The 19884-nt window shown below is 48.0% G+C and overlaps 1 protein-coding gene across 8 annotated transcripts in view; it reads right to left on the bottom strand.

Moving 5' to 3' along the window:
* RREB1 (ras responsive element binding protein 1) overlaps positions 1-19884 on the bottom strand; it is a 152187-nt gene that overhangs the window by 19773 nt on the left and 112530 nt on the right. For all 8 annotated transcript variants that reach the window (XR_010337523.1, XM_012440317.2, XM_012440314.2 and 5 more), the window contains 2 exons: positions 6385-6574; positions 1213-4105 (listed from right to left, as the gene is read on the bottom strand). Coding sequence is in view for 7 of the 8 variants with exons in the window: in XM_012440317.2 (XP_012295740.2) it covers positions 1213-4105; positions 6385-6574 (3083 nt within the window). In the remaining variant the exon portion in view is untranslated. The remainder of the gene's footprint in view (positions 1-1212; positions 4106-6384; positions 6575-19884) is intronic.

The raw sequence follows: 19884 nt of genomic DNA, 5'->3' as shown, positions 1-19884 counted from the left end.
CCAACATGGTGAAACGCCATCTCTACTAAAAATACCAAAATTAGCTGGGCATGGTGGGGCATGCCTGTAATCCCAGCAACTTGGGAGGCTGAGGCAGGGAAAATTGCTTGAACCAGGAGGCAGAGGTTGCAGTGAGCTGAGATCGTGCCACTGCACTCCAACCTGGGTGACAGAAAGAGACTCTGTCTCAAAAAAGAAAAATACTTCTGGGACCAGGTGTGGGGCTCACGCCTGTAATCCCAGCACTTTGGGAAGCACAGGCAAGAAAACTGCTTGAGCCCAGGAGTTTGAGATCAGCCAGAGCAATATAGTGAGACCTTGCCTTTTATCTAAAAAAAAAAAAAAGAAAAAAGAAAAAAAAATACTTTTGAGGTATCATTTTGACAATTTAAGTCTGTCACTTAGAATTTAGAATTTTTTCACACTTGGGTGTGAATTCTTGGGGATGGACAGGTAGATGGGCTCCACAGAGCAGTCGTAGGGGGCCGGGGAAGAAGGGCTCAGGAAGGAGATGTTTTCCTGCTTCACTGGGACCAGCGCCAGGCACTTCTGAGAGAAGTTTCTCAGAAAAGCTTACAACTCTAGTATAAACAAAAATTTTAAAACATTCTACCACCACTCATTGCTTATTTTCACAATCAACAGGGGAAGATGTGGCTGCCTTAGTGAACTGAAAGAAAGTGGCCAACACCACAATTTGTAAGATTTCTCTTTAAGAAGACATGGCATACCAAAAAACTTCACAGATTTTTCAAAATTCAAAAAGCTGCATTGAGGACACTGGAATGGAATGTCTCGTGTTAAAGCACCAAGCTCATTATGCCCCAATACCTTAATACAAAGTCCCACTTCTCTGGAGCCGCCTCCTTGCTTAACCCAGTAGACAATCCAGCTACCGCCTCCAGAAGGGATGGGGCGACGCCGTGAGGAATCTGAAGGCCTGTGACCACTTTCACCTCAAAACGCCCTGGGTGAACACTCACTAGACTGCTTCCCCTGGAGGGTTCAGCCCCTGTACACAGGCCATGTGGGTACTGAGAGCACATGGGAATTTCAGCACCACCAGACAAGCTGGGGCTTCTGAGACTGGGGAAGAAGCCAAGCTAGGAATAACTGGAGCTGTGGGAGATGGGTCTTGCTTTGGACCTCCACCTGTGGCTCCCCCTGCCAAGAAGTAGGACTCACTGCCCGGGAGCCAGGCGGCCCTCTTACCAGTGTGCGTGAGCATGTGCCTCTGCAGGGAGCTGGCCCAAGGGAAAACCCGGGGACAGTGGGGACAGGTGATCTTCTGCAGGCAATTGGCATATGAGTTCCGCTTGGCCCTCAGCAACTTGTCTTCTGGGGGATTGCCCTGCTCTTCGTCACTGGGCCCATGGTGGTCGGCCGGGGGTCCAGCCACCTCGTCCTGAATGTCGTCCTCTGCTGTCTGCAGAAATGGACTGAACTTGTTGGTGTCAGTGGTGGCCAGCATCTTCTCGATGCTGGCAAACTCTCCACTGGAGTCCAGGTCCACCCCGCCACTGTTGGCACGGGGTCGGCTCCTCACCCCCCTTTTCCGGCCCCTCTTCTTTGAGGCACCAACTGGGCCCTGCTCGGTGGGAGAGGCAACTTCTGGGCTGCTGGTCGGAGCAGGAGGCTCGCTGGACCCTTTTGGGCTGGTGGTGGCAGCAGCTTTGGGGACGGAGCCTCCTAAGCTGTCTGAAGCCGTGGTGTTACTGCCAGTGCTCGTGGACCCTGGGTCCACCACCTTGGTTTTCAGCAGGGTGGGGGCAGAGGACACAGATGAGATGATCTGGGCAATGGAGGCCAGCGGGGGCAGCTCTTCTGTCACGGGGGGCTTTGGCAAAAGTAGGGGGGGTTTGGGCCTCAGCGGCCGCAGCAAAGCTGTGCCACTCAGGAGGGCTGAGCTGCCCACGAGGGGAGGGCTGCTGACCAGGGCTGAAGAGTAGATGGGGACCGCCAACTGAACGGGGCCCTGCAGGGGCTGTGCTGGAGGCTCTGGGGTGGCTGCCGGCGCAGGGGCCATGGGGCTTTCCAGGATCCCGCTGGGCCCCAAAGCCACGGGAAGAGAAGGGCAGGGTGGTGGGCAGGGAGAGGGCTGCCCGCTGCTCCCTGCCTCCTGCTCAGCCTTCTTGGCTTCACTCGGAGCGGCCACATCCTTGTCCCCTTTCCTGAAGTTCTTGGGGATGGACAGGTCGATGGGCTCCATGGAGCAGTCATAGGGGGCCAGGGAAGGGCTCAGGAAGGAGGAGATGTTTTCCTGCTTCACTTGGACCAGCGCCAAGCCCTTCTGAGAGAAGTCCAGGGGTTCGTTGAAGTCCACCGCAAAGCTGCTGGTAGGCTCCAACTTGACTGAGACATGGGGAGGCGGAGGCTGGGTGGGGCCCCTGTGAAGAAAGCCGTTTTGGGGCTCCAGGAAGGTGCTGAGGGGCTTGCAGTCACCAACGGCAACACAACCACCATCCTCCCCGTGCCCTGAGGCCTCAGCGGGTGGGGCCTCTGTAGAGCCTAGGCTGTCAGCGGCCAGGACGTAGCTCTCGATGTCGTGCTCTGGCACATGCAGGTGCTGCTTGAGGATGTGGTGGATGCAGTTGCGCTTGGCTGCGAACGTGGCGTTGCACTCCTTGCACTCGAAGGGCTTGCGGCCCTTGTGGCCCCCACCCAGGCCACGGCCGCAGTGCGTGCGCATGTGGATGCGCAGGGCGCGGTAGTGCTTGAGGTCTTCTCCGCATAGCCGGCACACGGTGTCTGGGGCGCAGAAGGCATCCACCAGCTCGGCCGCACTGCTACTGACGTACTCAATGTTCTTCTCGATGTCCTTGCGGGTGGCCTTGAGGTGCTTCTTGCGCAGGTGCCGCTCGCAGTTGGCCTTGACAGTGAAGGGGTAGTGGCAGATCTTGCAGATGTAGGGCCGCTCCCCGCTGTGCGTGCGCAGGTGGCGGATGAGCGCGGCCTTGTCGGCAGCAATGTAGTCGCAGATGTTGCATTGGTACGGCGAGATGCCCAGGTGGGAGCGCACGTGGGCGCGCAACACCCCTGAGAAGGCAAACACCTGGTTGCAGAAGCGGCAGGGGTACAGCACCTTGCGCATGGCGGGTGCTTTCTTGCCACTGGGCGCTGTCATGAAGGCCTTGAGCTCCCCCTCGGTGATCTCCTGCTTGATCTTGGCCTCCATGCTCAGCGGCAGCAGGGCCTCGATAATGCTGTCCTGTTCCAGCTGAGTCTTCATCTCGGGCTGGCCGGGCAGCTCTGCCCGCGGCTGCTGCAGGGAGAGCCGCGTGGCCTCGTTGAGCTGGGTCCCAGACTTGGACTGCAGCAGGTGGGCGTTGGAGGCCGCCTCCACTGAGCCTTTGAGGAGCTTCAGGGGCGGTGGCGGCAGGCTAGGGCTGATACAGCCGGGAGAGGCCTGCTGGGCGTTGATGAGAGGCGGGGGCGTGGAGGTGGCCACCACCGTCCTTGGTGTGACCAGGGGCTTTGGCTTCAGAGGGGGCATGTGCTTGAAGATCGCCTGCAGTGGGGTGGTGGGGGCCTTGGAGAAGGGAGGAAGACTGATTTGAGGGGGAGCCGAGGCCGCCATCTTCAGGATCTGCTGGATGTCCGCCAGCTCGATCGCAGACTCACCAGAAATTGGCTTGACCACAATGCTGCTGTCAGGCTGGATGATGAAGCCCTTCTGGAAGGGCTGCAGGGACAGGTGCTTTATGCTGTCCTTGGTTGCGGGGAGAACTGTGAGAGAACCGCCTAGAGAAGCAGCTTCAAAAGGAGACAGGCTCAGTATGTTAGTGCAGCCAGGGTCCTGAGGTAGCTGACACTTGAGTGTCTGGAGCTGGATTGCCTGGTTGTCATCCGGCAGAGGCTCCTCGGTGGGGGCAGGCCTGACATCTTTGGTGTGCTGCAGGCCCAGCAAGGCCAGGAAGCCCTTCTGCTCCAGGGCCTCACCAGGCAGGGTCATGGCCTGCAGCTTTTCTTGACCCTGGTCTGTGGCCATGTGGGTCTGCTTATGTAGCGCCAGTGAGCAGAGCATGGGAAATGCCTTGTCACAGATGTCGCAGACAAAACGGTGCTGCTCGCTGATGCACCTCCGCAGGTTCGTTTCGCACCAGGCCTATATAGAATCCACCGGTAAAAGCAAAGGAACACACGTGAAGATTGAAAAATAATCACTAAATGGAGATGCACAAAGCATTTGTTGTACATATGTCCCAGTACACAGCCTTTCCTCCTAACATAAAAAGAGTTCCCAGCCTGGGCAACATAGCAAGATCCCATATCTCTACAAAAAATAAAAAAAAAATTAGCCAGGTGTGGTGGCTCATGCCTCTAGTCCCAGCTACTCCAGAGGCCCAGGTGAGAGAATCACTTGAGGCCAGGAGTTTTTGACTAGCCTGGGCAACATAACAAGTCCTCATCTCTATTAAAAAAAATAAGAAAATGGTCAAGTGTGGTGGCTCACACCTGTAATCCCAGCACTTTGGGAGGCTGAGGAGGGCATATCACGAGGTCAGGAGTTCGAGACCAGCCTGACCAACATAGTGAAATCCCGTCTCTACTAAAAATACAAAAATTAACCAGGCATGGTGGTGTGTGCCTGCAGTCCCAGCTACTCAGGAGGCTGAGGCAGGAGAATTGCTTGAACCTGGGAGGTGGAGCTTGTGGTGAGCCAGATCACGCCACGGCACTCCAGCCTGGGCAACAGAGGGAGACTCCACTCTCAAAAACAAAGAAAAGAAAAGAAAAGAAGATTAGCCAGGCATGGTGGTACATGCCTGTGTCCCAGCTACTTGGGAGGCTGAGGCAGGAAGATCGCCTGAGCCTAGGAGGTTGAGTCTGCAATGAGACATGATCATGCCACACTGCACTTAAAAAAAAAAAAAAAAAGAGTTGACCTCCTACTTGCCAACACTCTGGATTCAATAAGGCAATCCAGAAAGCATCTTAACAATCATGTTTGCATGATACATTATATCAACCCACAGGGTATCTCGCAAGAGATTCTGAAGTATAGTTAAGTAACAATGCCACAAGAGTAGAATTAATTCTTTTTAAAAATGGGTGTCTTGCAAAACTGATGGTCAGACAGACTGGAGAATCAGCTACCCTACCTCTATGATTGTGGAAGGGAGAGGCTGCCTAGGAGGGCTTTGAGGAATGTCACCTGGGGGGTTAAACGTGGGTGTACACACGTGGGTGTGGGCATATGGAACAATCCATTGAGTTTGTAGTTTGTACACTTGAAGAACACCACTGTTGATACCTTCTATCTCAATTTTTTTAAATGGGAAAAAAATAATTTCAAAGTAGTTTATTTAGTTTTGAGACTGAGTCTCGCTCTGTCACCCAGGCATGACCTTGGCTCACTGCAACCTCCACCTACCGGGTTCAAGAGACTGTCATGCCTTAGCCTCCCCAGTAGCTGAGACTGCAGGCTTGTGCCACCACGCCCAGCTAATTTTTTTGTATTTTTAGTAGAGATGGTGTTTCACCATGTTGGCCAGGCTGGTCTTGAATTCCTGGCCTCAAGTGATCCACCCACCTTGGCCTCCCAAAGTGCTGGGATTACAGGCATGAGCCATCATGCCCAGCCAATTTCAAAGTAGTTTTAGCAGGTGTTTTATTAGCAGGGAATATATATGGCTTTTTTCTTATTCAGGTCAATAATGTCCCAAATTGTTTTTTATAGAAACCACAATGCTAAAAATATCTAACTATAATGCAGATAGTAAAGAAAGATTAAAAAAAAATTCCAGTTATGATAGGGCTGGGGTGTTTCACAATTCTTATATTAGTTAAAATTTTATTTTATTTTTGAGGCAATCTCTCGCTCTGCTGCCCAGGCTGGAGTGCAGTGGCACAATCATGGCTCAATATAGTCTCAACCTCCTGGGTTCAAGTGATCCTCCCACCTCAGTCTCCCAAGTAGCTGGGACCACTAAGTACGCACCACCATGCCTGGCTAATCTTTAAATTTTTTGTTGAGACAAAGTCTTGCTATGCTTTCTAGGCAGGTCTCAAACTCCTGACCTCAAATGATCCTCCTGCCTTGGCCTCAAAAGTGCTGGGATTACAGGTGTGAGCCGCTGGCCCTGGCCTACAATTGACAACTTTTAAATCTCAAAGACCCAAGAATGGGCAAAAGGGATAGAAGAGCTAGACTGACACACAAGTTTATCGGTTAATCAACCCAAACAAGACTGCGCACCCTTCTTAACCCAACAACCCAAGAGAGACTAAAAGGATTAATGATAATTTTAAGGAAAAACGTGTTACAAAAAAGACAAAGCCCAACTGACATTTTAAGGAAAGAAATCTCAAGGAGAGGAAGTTTAAACTAACTGCATGGACCATGGAAGCAGCTGCTGGTTGCCCATGTGCTGATCAGAATACCTGAGAAATTCGAGGAAACTTCCTACAGGAGAAATCTGTAAATCCTAAGTCGTGGAAGCCAGCGGGAATTGAAGGGTTGTTCTGTATGAAAGGTCTGCCCATTGCATCCCTGGGAAGTTGTTTGTGGACAAGCGCGTTGTGGCGCAGCAGCCCTCGATGTGTTCGAAAGGTGATGCAGCAAATGTCACATCTAGGAGAGCAAAGGGAGAACATACGGAGTCAGTTAAGTCGAGGTTCCACTCATCCATTAGCCTTAGGTTTCTGTTGCTTCATTTCAACTGAGTAAAATAAAAATAGTATGATGCCAAGAAGCCAGTCTGCATGGTTAGCACCAAAAACTCGTCCTTTAAAAAAAATTACATTCAATCAATTTCTGGATACCAAATCTTTGCAGGCAGCACAAGATGTACATATGATCTGAACACCCACAGTCTGAGACAACAAGAAGACACCTGGGAACCTGAGGCCACCATGGCAGACCTGCTCACTCTCACCTGGATCATGCATTAGTGGGATCATGTCAGAGGTTTCTCTTTCCCTCAGTTTACTGGATTCTAATTATTGTAAATGTTTAAAAGTCAAAAAAGCATACATTTAAGTAGCATCTAGGTCAATCAATCAGTATCCCTGGCATGTGATAGGGATAAAAATGATTATTACAATCTAATTAGTAGTGACAGTGATTGTTAATTAAGTTGTAGTATCATTATCATCATTATCTGAATGATAACCACGGTCCTCATGTACTGAGCCGATACCCTGACAGCACAGCACGTATGACAACCCCGGCAGACGGGTGCATATCACAACCCTCTTCTTCCAGATGAAAACACTGGTGATCAAAAATACGAAGCAATGTGCCTCAGGCCCCATAGCCAGTAAGAAGCACACATGAAATGTCAGCCTGAGTTCCTACTCCCACCTATGCCTGTCACAAGGCTATCTCCCCTTCCTTGAAAGACTCCCACAGATGCTGTCCACTTCAAAATCATGACCCTTCACTTCAGAGATCATCTTTGACATTCTAAATGTTCTGGTCTATACAGTTGCATAGCAAAACACCACTTTATAATATTGTCTCTGCTTTTCATACCAGTATTGTCTTCTAGGTCTTCACTAAGAACCACATTAAAAACTTACATCGCTGCGCGTGGTGGCTGACGCCTGTAATCCCAGCACTTTGGGAGGCTGGGGTGGGCAGATCACCTGAGGTCAGGAGTTCGAGACCAGCCTGACCAATATGGTGAAACCCCATCTCTACTAAAAATACAAAAATTAGCCGGGCGTGGTGACGAGTGCCTGTAATCCCAGCTACTCCAGAGGCTGAGGCAGGGGGACTGCTTAAACCTGGGAGGCAGACGTTGCAGTGAGCAGAGATTGCGCCACTGCACTCGAGCCTGGGCGACAGAGAGACTCCTTGTCAAAAAAAACCAATAAAACAAAACAAAAAAACCTTTACATCAGTGTGCAGATGGGTGGATAAAAACAAAATACCATCACTATGCTATTATCAACATCCCCTAGACTTGCACGGAATCTAGTAGCCACCAAAGCCACATGTGGCTATTCAAATTTAAATTACTTAAAATTCACTCAGTCACATTAGCCTTCTTTTAAGGGAAGCACAGACACAGTAAGTTTGCACAATCACAGGATATTCCGTTGGACAACGCTGTATGCCAAGTGTCATTCCGTGTATTTACGTATGCAAGTGCATCTGACCCTCACCACCTCTAAGGTAGTTCCTTTTATCACTGTTTTAGCCAGGCAAAGCCACTTGCTTATGTCCACACTGAATGCACCTCAGTGAAAACGTTTTTGAGTTGAGAGTCTTCTCTGGAAATAGAGATAACAAAGTCAGTCACAAAGCAGCTGAGCTTACTCGGGAAGCTCCGAAAGGAAGAAGCGCCAAATATAATGCCATCCTGCTTGCCTTGTCGCACTGTAGTGGGCACAGCAGCCTGGTCCTGCTCTGCATGCTCTTCCCCTGGCTCCCCTGTTCACGCAGGGGCCTCTCCTGAGCACTCTCCTGTCACTGCTCAGCTACCTTTGGAACCCCAACCTCAGGTTCTCAGGAGCCACTCAAAACACAGCGCTCCTTTTGAGGGAATTCTGCTGAGCTCAGCACTGTGGTCAAGGCCCAGGGAAGGGATGGGTCGGGATAATGAAGAACACCTTTAGGGACTGGAAGTCCCCACGCTGTAGGCCCAGATGTCAAAGTACCCAGAGGTCTAAATCACAGGCCATGAGACAGATCCTGTAGGAAGCAGAATGGACACAGCCCCTCTGGGTGAGGTTCTTTCTGGCTGAGACACGTTCAAGCTCTGAGCTGTGCACACAGTGAGGACAGTGACCCTTGGAGGCAACAAGAGCCTCTGTCCTGTCCTGCTGTTCTGGAGATGGAGCTCCTTCCTTCTCCCACCCTCACTTCATTCCCCTCTTGCTCAAGTTCAACTGCACCCTCTCCATGGTCACAAACCCGACACCTCACCACCAGTTGGTGGAAAGATCTATATTGGACTGAAAGGATAAGAGAAATGTCTGAATTGGGGAAGTCTAACTCTGTTTTTTGAGATGAAATTTCGCGCTTGCTGCCCAGGCTAGAGTACAATGGCACGATCTTGGCTCACCGCAACCTCCCCCTCCCAGGTTCCAGCGATTCTCCTGCCTCAGCCTCCCAAGTAGCTGGGATTACAGGCATGCACTACCATGCCTGCCTAATTTTGTATTTTTAGTAGAGATGGGATTTTTCCATGTTGGTCAGGCTGGTCTTGAACTCCTGACCTCAGGTGATCCATCTGCCTTGGCCTCCCAAAGTGCTGGGATTAAGGCGTGAGCCTTTTAGATGTTTGATATATTCACAAATGACTGTGAATTTTTTAGTCATAATACTATTTTGGCTATGCTTTTTAAAAGATCCTTTAAAAAAAAGTAATGAAATATTTATAAATAAAATGTAGGGTATCTATTTGTTTTGAAATTACCTGGGTTGGGGAAGAGATGAAAAAAAGTTGGCTGTGAGTTGATAATCCTTAAAACTAGATAAGGATATACCAAACTTAAGCAGAATCCTATATTTTTACAATTATGGCACTCAACTGTGCACAGGCATCTTACCTACCCTAAATTTGACAGCAACTGAAAAAAATACTCTGTCTAATCTGCACTATAAGCAAGGCTTTCCAATGTAAGTTTCCACAGAGACTATTCCTTTTTTAAAACAACATTCCATGGACTTATACAAAATTTAATTAAATTATAATAAATGATTACAAGTATTATAGACATAAACAGGTTGGGAAGAGACTTTTGGTAGCATGCAAGTCAACTGCAAAAGGCAGGCAGCTAGGCCTGAGAGGCGACTGCAAACTTTCTGAAATGTGCACCACTTCTATATAAAAGTTTTGTGCATGTGGTCCATATGGGTTTGTTGTTTAGCTGAGAATGTGTATGTGTATACATATTTAGTATGTATATGTATTTATGATATAAATGTAAAATTTCCATTTTTTAATGTACCTGGCATATGATATATATTTGCGTATATGTCATGTGCCAGGTACATTAAAAATTAGAAATTTTAAAGGTTGAGATAAAAAAAATGCTTTTTTTTCTTGTATCCTGGAGATTTTCCCTGAATACTATTCACTTTGGCATGATCATAGCTCACTACAGCCTCAAACTCCTGGGCTCAAGTGATCCTCCCATCTCAGCCTCCTTCAAAGCTAGGACTATAGGCATGTGCCACTATGCCTGTTTTTAAAATTTTTGTAGAGACATGGTGTCATCATGTTGCCCTGGCTGGTCCTGAACTCCTAGGCTCAAGCAATGCTCCCAAACTGGCCTCCCAAAGTGTTGGGATTACGGGTGTGAGCCACTGGGCTTGGCTATTCTCCACTGTTGAGACTTTTGTACTACTGCATAACCTATTGGCTATGAATATTTAGTGTGACTGGCATTAATAAGTAGGTTTTATACAGGGAATGGAGAATGAATGCCTCTTAATATGGCAATTAGATTTAGAACTTACTGTACCTCTACGGTTGTAGTGATTTTTTCTCTTTTTTGAGGCAGGCTTACTATGTTGCCCAGACTGGCATTTAACTCTTGTGCTCCAGCAATCCTCCTGTCTCAGCCTCCCTAGTAACTAGGGCTACAGGTGTGCACCCATATACCTGGCTAGAATTTTTAATAACATTGAGGTTTTTTTTTTTTAATCTCTTATGCCTGTGTCTATCTTTTCCTTCATTCTCTCACTCACCCTCAAATCCCTGCTGTTTCTGGACAGTTTCATACGTAGCAGGAGATGAAGACACGACAATAAAGACGTTACAGAATTATCCAGTATTGACCACAAACTCAGTGTCCCTGGGAAGGCACCTGTGGAGCAGTGGGTGGTAGGGGGTATGGGCTCAGGGACCAGAGACACCAGGTAGGGATTGGGGAGTTCAGATTGTGTGACCTTGGACAACTTATTTCCATCTGCACTTCAGTTGCCAGCTATGAAAAATTTCCCAAACATGCCAAGAGATAAGAATCCCCACATGACCTTGTTAAAAAAAGCAGACTCCTAGATCACCCCAGACCTACTGAAATCAGAATAACTAGAGGACAGGCCTAAGAATCTGTATATCAACAAGCACACCAGCTGACTCTTATAGTTAGACAAGTTTGGAAAACATAATGAGAGTCAGGTGTGAGAATCCAGAAACATCTTAAGCTCAAGCCTGTTAGAACATTAGCACTCCCAGAGAAAAGTAATCACCAATACTTTACTTATCTTTGTTACTTCTCTCCTGTTCCTTTCCTTCTCCATACCTCAGTTTCCCTTCTCATCTAAAACAGGGGGATCTTTTGCAGTTACTGTGAATAACAGATAACAAAGTGCTTTGAAAACTGCAAAGTACTTTTCCAAATTTAATCATTATGTTATTGTGCTAGGGGAAAAAAGAAACCAGGAAAAGCCCATTTCCTGGCACGTTTTAGTCAATATGGAAAGTCAGGAAAAACTGAGTTTTAATTACAAAGGAATGTGTTCTCTTTTCTTACTCTCAAGAACTTCACAATCGTCCTTACTACTTCTAATTGCAAGACTCATGGGAAGAAAAGTGTCCTTTCTGGCCAGTCTTCTCCCACCCCACCTGCTCCCTTCATCCACCTCCTGAAAAGAAATGCATGCTCTCCCAGCCTGCACATGCACTCAACCTCCTAACAGAGTCTAAGAAAGGTCTAGATCCACACTTCACACCCTTTTCATGGGATTTCAACTAAGGCACTCCTATAAGTGAAAAGATACAAAACATGAAAGTGGCAGAGAAAAAAATTATGCTTTGAAATCAGAAGCATGTGGTGCCCTTGGTTAAAAGGAAGAAACACCCACAGAAAAACACTTGCCTCCCTGCCTCACACTCAGCACCATTTGAGAGACCTCAAATAAAACCAGTGTGGAAAATCACCACCCAGAAACACTTGGATCAGCCCTATCAGGCAGAGACAGGAGGGTTCATCCAGCCTTCCCAAGGCCCCAAGGAGAAAGCTTTGCAACCTTGTTTCTAAGCAGCTCTTCAAGGACAATGGAGGTCACTGTAAATCTGTGGACCGAGCTGCTGGATGCAAAGCTGGCTGCAGGCACCAGGGTATGTATTTGCAAACCTGATTGGGCTTGTCAATCTTCATTAAGACCATAGCCACTGGCCAGGTGGTCCCTATGACTCTCTCTCCTCACCCCTGGTCTGTGGTGTGTCTCCACTCTGCCAGGGGCTCATAAAGAGCATGATTGGGAAATATTAATATTTAGATGGGGCAGAACTGCACTTAAGAGCCACAGGAGAGGGGAGGGTTGTAGGACAATTTCATTTTGCAAGAGATCTTGACAACGCGCCAGAGAGAAATTTTACAAATCTGACTGGCTGCCTTTTGATTTTCGGTGGAAACAAGGTAACTTTTCCAAATGGAAACTAACTTTGCTGTCAGTAAGGTAAATGTATTTGGGGGAAGTGTATCTCTTTGTAGGATGTAAAGACCTTAAGAGAACTCCACCAACCCTTTCAAAAACAAAACTTCCTTTTTCTTTTAATCACACTCAGAAATAGATTACTTTCAGGAAGAAAAAAAATCAGTGGAAAACCCTCCAAATGAAAGATTAAGGTGAGATTACACATGGAATGCAAGATGGACATTCAGCCTGACCTCAACTTACTGCTCAGCATATGTGAACTCCAAATCACCGTGCTCACAGAAGTGTTTCTGTACCAAGACAGTGCACAAGAGCCTGCTTCACCCAGAAAACACCTGCATTCTAGCACATGTTAGCCAATGTTTCTGTAAGAGGATAAGAAATTTTAATTTAGAATGCTGGAGTGGACTGAACCATTCCCCAACCCGTGTATGACATTCCAGTCCGTGAACTGTGGGTCCTGCCTCCTGTGGGGCTGCTCCACTGTGGAGGTTCCTATTATGGGGTGGAGGGGCTCTAGCAGTTTTTAGGGTAGGTGATAGGAGGGGGCTGTGGTGTTGGGGTAGGTGGAGTTAGGGCTCCCTGGAACAGCAGAGGTGAAGCAGCTGCCTGCACTTATTTCCTCTATCCCTTCCTCCCTCCCTTAGTACCAATTGTAATGTCCCTGGCAGCACTGGGTAAGGTGAAGCAGAGAGGAGGGCCTGGGGGTCCCAGGGAAAGGAAATGCCTCCCAGCTCACAAGGTGAGCTGTTTCTACACGACCGCTGGTATGTGACAGCACAGATGGTAGGAAGGGGGCTGCCAACACTAGAGGCCAGGAACCATGATCACAGAGTCTTTGATATGTGCTTAGAGAAGTGCCTGTGGTTGTCACTGGCTAGACAGGCACTATCACAGCCCTTCCTGCCCCTTCTCCAAAAATCAAACCGACAAGCAAAATCCCAGAGCACACTGCCTCTGACCCTTGTCAGGCTGGAAGGATACAGTGCTAACATGGTCAAAGAAGTCTGACTCCCACAAGAGCCAGTGAACTCCATGCTGTCCTAAAGTCACAGAGACCCAACCCGCCAGCCACTACCCAACCACGTGCCTGAGTCACCAAAGGCAGGAGGTACATAGGGCAAGGGGTGGGACGGACCAGAGCCAACAGGTCAAGAAAATACACTCAGTTGCTAGCTGGGGTTTTGTCCCTGCAATCCTCAAGGGACTTTAATGCAACAAATAATGTTCTTATTCATACTCAGATTCACTAAGTCTTAAGATAAAATTAAGTTAAAATTTTACTTTATTTACTTAATTAATTTTTGAGATAGCGTCTCTCTCGGTCACTCAGGCTGGAGTACGGTGGCACAATCTCAGCTCACTGCAACCTCTACCTCCCAGATTCAAGCGATTCTCATGCCTCTGTATTTGGTAGAGATGAGGTTTTGCCATGTTGGCCAGACTCGTCTCCAAATCCTGGCCTCAAGCAATCCACTTGCCTCGGCCTCCCAAAGTACTGGGATTACAGGCATGAGCCACTGTGAGGTTCTAAAATTTTAGAAAGTCATCAAATTGACAGCCGACTGTGCTACAGATCCTGCCAACTTAGGCAGGGCAAAGATATCTGTTCTTCTGACAGCAAATGTCCTTGGAAGAAGACAGGACATCCTTTATTTTATTTTATTTTATTTTATTTTAAGAAAGTTGCACAATTCTGAGCTGGGGTAGAAGTGCGGTGTGATAAATGTGTTGTTATGGTATGGACATTGTCTGGAGGGAGTAACGGTAAAGAGTCAGTCCAAAACAGATCCAGCAGTTTTGATCACTCACAGCAGAGTTAAGGTACTTATCAGAAATAACTATCATCATTAAAATCATCAGCCCTGAAAAGGGAATCCGGAATCTGTAGCCGCTAACTGAGCATAGTACCTAAAATGGGCAGGGAGCATGCCCAAAGGCAAATTTATCAGCAATGTGATTTACAGAAATGGAAAATAAAGACACCAAAAGTCTTTTTTTTTTTTTTTTTTTCCTTTTTAACTTCTTAACCTTGTGGGTAAACAGATTTGGGATTAGCCTCCTCAGGGCTCACTAACAGTGATTGATATTTTATTCATCTGGTGACCTTAACTCTCCAGAACAAGATGAAAATCCTGAAGTCAACAAACAAGCTTAACAGAGCAGCCCAGAGACGAAAAACCATTCAGGTGCTTCCTTGGGCTCTCTTCTCTGTCATTAAGTCCATCAGCTCTACCACTGTGATAGCTGAGGGACAGATGACCTCCCCACAATCAGCAAAAAGGGTGATTTAAAAAACAAAACCAACAACAACAACAACAAAACTATGCTAAGCAGATATTTGAAAGACTGCACTGGCAAATTTCAAACATCAGGAAACTCACTTCTTTAGAATCCCAGGGTTCCTCAACAACGTAAGGAAAGTGATGTGTGGTCTGTTACATAAAGGTGTCGAGTCCCTTCACGTTTCTAAATGTCTGCTTTTCACAAAGGTGGATTAAGAAACATGGGAAGCAGGACTCAAACCAAATTTAAACAGCCATTCCGTTTCCTAATCTTTACAAAAGCAAAACCAGATAAAAACAGCTCTTTATAAGAGTAAAGAAAAAATTGCTTTTATGTTCTCTGTCACGTAAATCGTACCTAGAATTTGATTCCTTTTCTATTTCATTGGAATGGGATAGCCATAGAGTGACACAACATCTGTAACTATAAATGTTGGAAGGTTTAAAATATTTAAAAAGACATGCATTCTAAATAATAGTATCAGAAGAAAAAGTTCATTAAGTATTTGTTACACACTGAGGATTGTGGATTATCTCCCTTCATCCTCAGGACAGTCTTCAAATCTGTTTTCTAGATAGGGAAACTGAGTCACCACTTGCACGAGGTCACAGAGCTGCTAGGTGGCAGGCTGGGACAGAGCCGGCTGGCTTCATTCCACTCTGCTGGGCTGTGCATTCAGAGGACAGCTATTTGCAGATGCCCCGGCTCCTTATGTGACCCACACATCCTTAATGCCCCGATGCTGGCTCAGCTGGGAGCATTTCCTAATGCTGACACTCCCTGCTCCCTGCAACCCTGATCAGCAGAACCTATGAAATACCTGCCGAGAAGCTGCCACTCAGCTTGGCCATTTCCTTCAGATACTGAATTTCCTCCTCATTATCGTGTTTTAATGGAGAGACTGGCATTCCTTCTCAACAGGGATTTCATGCTTCGTTTTTTCTGTTCTGTCTCCAGAGGCCAGAAGGAGTAAGTGCAATCTCCCCTCTGGAGTCCCACCCAACTCACACATTCCTCTCCCCTCAGCCCACCCTCCCCTGCCCATCTCAGGGCAGAGAACTGACATCCAACAGCTGCACTAATCTCTCCCAGTTGCTGCAAGCAACAGTGACGACTCTGTGACAGGGCTTTGGCCAGGCAACCGCCCCTTGCCATGTCCCAGGAACCCGCCCCAGCTGCACACGGCAACCCAATGCCCTGCTCCAACTGTTCAAACCAGCGTAGCGTGAAGCACTGGGCAGAGTCTGAGGGACTTCAGGAAGGGTGTATGGTGGGCACTGAACAGGATGGGCCACTCCTTGCTCTGGCCCTTGGGTAGGGGGCAGGGTAGTCCTGACCAAGGCTCCTGTACCTATTAGGTGGGGGATGGGGGCAGTCCTCCCCTCCTGGCAGGACCTCTGTTCACAGCCCCCAGAAGCGTTTAAAATCTGTTTCTGCCTGCCCAAGCCTCAGACTCATAGACTCTTGAATACAAGATGCTGACAAATAGTTTATCTTTTCCCTGTTTTTAGGATGACATCTGACAAGGGTGGGATCAATGCCAGGTAGGTGAGGAGTCTTGGGGTCTCTGCAGGTGATAGGCATGCAGTGAAGGGAGGTGAACATTCCTTGAAACAGTCAAGAATGCAGAAAAAAGAAGGCATTTCCCTCTGGTGGCCCCACTACTAAGATGCAGGCAGGGAGTGTTCTCAGCTGTCCTCCCTATTCATGGAGCCGAGGTGCCTGCCAGAGCCCCCTTGGGCTCCCTATGTACTAATTCCCAACACAGATTTCAGGGCATCACCTTGAACTCAAGAGATGACCAGGGTCAATGAAGTACCAGACGCAGGAGGGCCCTGACCCAGAGGAAATTAAGTGAAGCACCTCAGCCTCTGATGTAAAATCCCAAGGAGAAGCTTTGCATCCACCAGATCCCTCTGCCTGGAATTTGAGGGAAATGTGCCCTTCTGGGCCCTGAACTTTGTTTTATAACCAATCACCCATTTGCTTGTTTTGTGTCTAGTCTGTACCCTGTCTCAAACATCATTGTTTCCTTAAGCCTGGGCAAGTGCCGGGCACACAGTACGAACTCAAATCATTTGCTGGATATATTTTAACTGAAATGATGTTAACGTTACTTATTACCCGATCTCCTTTCATCAGGGGGCCATCTAATATTACACAATAACTTCGGCCAAGTTTCACCCTCAGCAGTGCTGTGCCAACAGGGTGACCATCCAGCCGCTGCCCTCGGGCCTTCACACAGAAGACACAACTCCGCATCAAAGCTGCCGCCCTCCCTGCCATAGGTGGCTCATCTGAAACCTCTCTGTGGGCTGTTAAGCACCTGAAATGTGGCTGGTACAGCCAAGATGGGCAGGGGTCATGCCACACACACCAGATTTCAGAGTCAGTACATGAAAGCAAGAATGTGAACCACATCACTCACAATTTTTCTATTAATGATGTGTTGACATTCTATTTTGATAATGCTGGTATACTCAATAAAACACTATTACTCATTTTGTCTCTGTTTTTACTTTTTAAAAACATGGCTACCAAGGCCAGACAGGGTGGCTCACGCCTATAATCCCAGCACTTTGGGAGGCTAAGGTGGATGGATAGCTCGAGCCCAGAGTTTAAGACCAGCTTGGGAAACACAGGGAGACCCTGTCTCTACAAAAAAATACAAAAAAAATTAGCTGCACATGGTGGCACATGCCTGTGGTCCCCGCTACTTGGGAGGCTAAGGTAGGAGGATCACTTAAGCATGAGAGGTCAAGGTGCAGTGAGTCATGATCATGCCAGTGGACTCCAGCCTGAATGACAGAGCAAGAGCCTGTCTCAAAATAAATAAAATAAAATAAAATGTGGCTACTAGAAAATTTCAAGGACACGTATGGCTCGGATTCTCCTGCTGGCCAGGGCTGACCTGGATGTTCCTCCCAGCTGACTTCATTCACAGCAGGGTATGGCCAGTTGCTCTGTTCTATTCTAATGGACATTCAATGCCCAGCAACATCCTCACACAAAGGATGTCCTCTGTGTAGCCACCTGCTTTCTGAACACTCTGTCCCTCACACTCTGTCCCTCACCTCCGATTCCAAATGCCAGCTCTCCATAGCCTGATGCCACTCCCTCCTCTGCCTTCTCTCCCTCGTTGGGGATCTGTGGCGGAAGGGGGATGACTGACCATTGGTCATGTCAGGGTGAAGCTAACACCCGACCCTAAGAGCTGGCATCTCTATAGGCAGCTTTGTGTCTTCCTTTCATTCTATGACAACACTTCATTCATTTGAAACACAGTGGAGTGGAGGGAAATGGAGTCGAGATTTACATGAGTTTGGATTTCCAACACTTTTTATTAAGGAACAATGGAACCTTGCCAACACTGGTGGGAGGGGAAGGGGGACAAGTGCAGGAGAGAGAGAAAGCAACAGCTGTTTTGAGTTACGAACCTTCAGTCTAAGTGGGTAGCAGCCCACTGTGGTTCTTTCTGCTGCCTCTGGGGTTTGAAATGGAGCTGGTGTCTATTTTAGTTCTGGGTTAACAAGCTGTCTCTTCCACCAGCTACTGTCCCAGTTCACCGCCAGGCTAGGCCCCGCTGGCGTAGGCTGCCCCAGGCCTCCTCTGATAGCAGGCTATTACGGGGATCAGCAGAGCAGAGAGAAGCAAAGGGACATTAACCATGTTCTGTAATCAACTCTTTTTGGTTTACAGATGCCAGGCCACCCCACCTAGCAACAGTTATAGATAGAGCCACAGGGTAGGGGCGGCCTGTGTGCCCCCACAAAGGATGCCTGGCAACCTCTTCTTACAGGCCACCCTTCAGCTGCAGCTGTGGGGCCAGTAAAAGGATAGGCTGCTCAGAGGGGCCAAGTCCCTGCCAGGCTACAAAACTGCCTCAGCCAACCCCTCACCAAACACAGGGCATTACTAATCAACAGGTGAGGAAAATCCTCTAGGTGTGCTAGCTGGAAAAGCAGGACTGAAGGTTCAACTTCACAGCCTGTCTACACCACCAGCCCTACCATCATCGTGGATTAATCACTCTCCAAATCCTGCCCATCCAAACCATGAAAAAAATGATGAGCATCTGATGCAATGCCCATCTCCAACCTCTCTGCAGAGGAAGCCTGGTCTCCCCCTGGAGAGGTCCTTTTCAGAGGGCTGCTCCAAGAGAACCCCATCCCTCACCCAGGTCAGCGTTTCAGAAGGGGACACCTGATCTGCCTCTGTCACTGCCACACACCACACTATGCAGGCTTGGACTGCTCAGAAAATCTCTTTTGGGAGCCACATTATTTTTCCTATAGAATAAAATTATCTAGAAGGGAGTAAATGATAGTTCCTAAGGTGATATCTGATCACAGAATAAAATATGAAGTGAGATAAAGTATACAGAGGGGATCAGAGACAGCTTGCATTCACTGTAGCACTGGCTCTGAAGGCTGCTGGGAAGGAACATGAGCAGGAGCTGGGGTCCACTGTGCTGTTTCTGCCTCTGCTCGTGATTCTCTTTGGGAGGCTCAGTTGGTAATGTCTTCTCTGCTCACTCAGGTCATGGATCTAGAGAACTATTTCAGTAGTCACACCCACCACAAGCCCACATCCTGGGGATGCTGTGGACATTCCTGAACCTGTGAAGTTTCCCAAATCTCTCAGAACTAAAGGGCGGGAGGAACCAGGGAGGAACCAGATACCTTTTCCTGGTAGACAGAATAAAACAAATGTTAAGAGACAGGCTTTGGGGCTGGGCATAGTGGCTCATGCCTATAATCCTAGCACTTTAGGAGGCCAAGGTGGGGCAGATCACCAGAGGTCAGGAGTTCAAGATAAGCCTGGCCAACATGGTGAAACCCCATCTCCACTAAAAATTCAAAAAAAATTAGCCAGGCATAGTGGCACAAGCCTGTAATCCCAGCTATGCAGGAGGCTGAGACAAGAGAACTGCTTGAACCCAGGAGGCAAAGGTTGCAGTGAGCCGAGATTGTGCCAGTGCACTCCAGCCTGAGCGACAGAGCAAAACTTTTCTCGATTAAAAAAAAAAGTGAGAGAGAAGGCTTTAGGAACATAAGGATTATCTGGCCCTACCATCCTTCAATTTGAAGGACGAGAGAACAGGTTCAGATGTAGCTGGCTGAGGTCCTGTATGAGCAGAGGAGTAGGGTCTAGGCCTGACAGTCTGGGCCCATCTGAATATCAGGCAATTTCTTGAGACTGGGGAGTTCCGTAAAGATATTTTATAGCATTTCAATTGTTCAGCAGTTTAAATTCTT

The sequence above is a fragment of the Aotus nancymaae genome, unplaced genomic scaffold (assembly GCF_030222135.1).
Source record: "Aotus nancymaae isolate 86718 unplaced genomic scaffold, 86718_ANA_hifiasm-v0.15.2.pri h1tg000051l, whole genome shotgun sequence".
Classification (NCBI taxonomy): domain Eukaryota; kingdom Metazoa; phylum Chordata; class Mammalia; order Primates; family Aotidae; genus Aotus; species Aotus nancymaae.
This window is presented reverse-complemented; position numbering and strand designations above follow the sequence as displayed.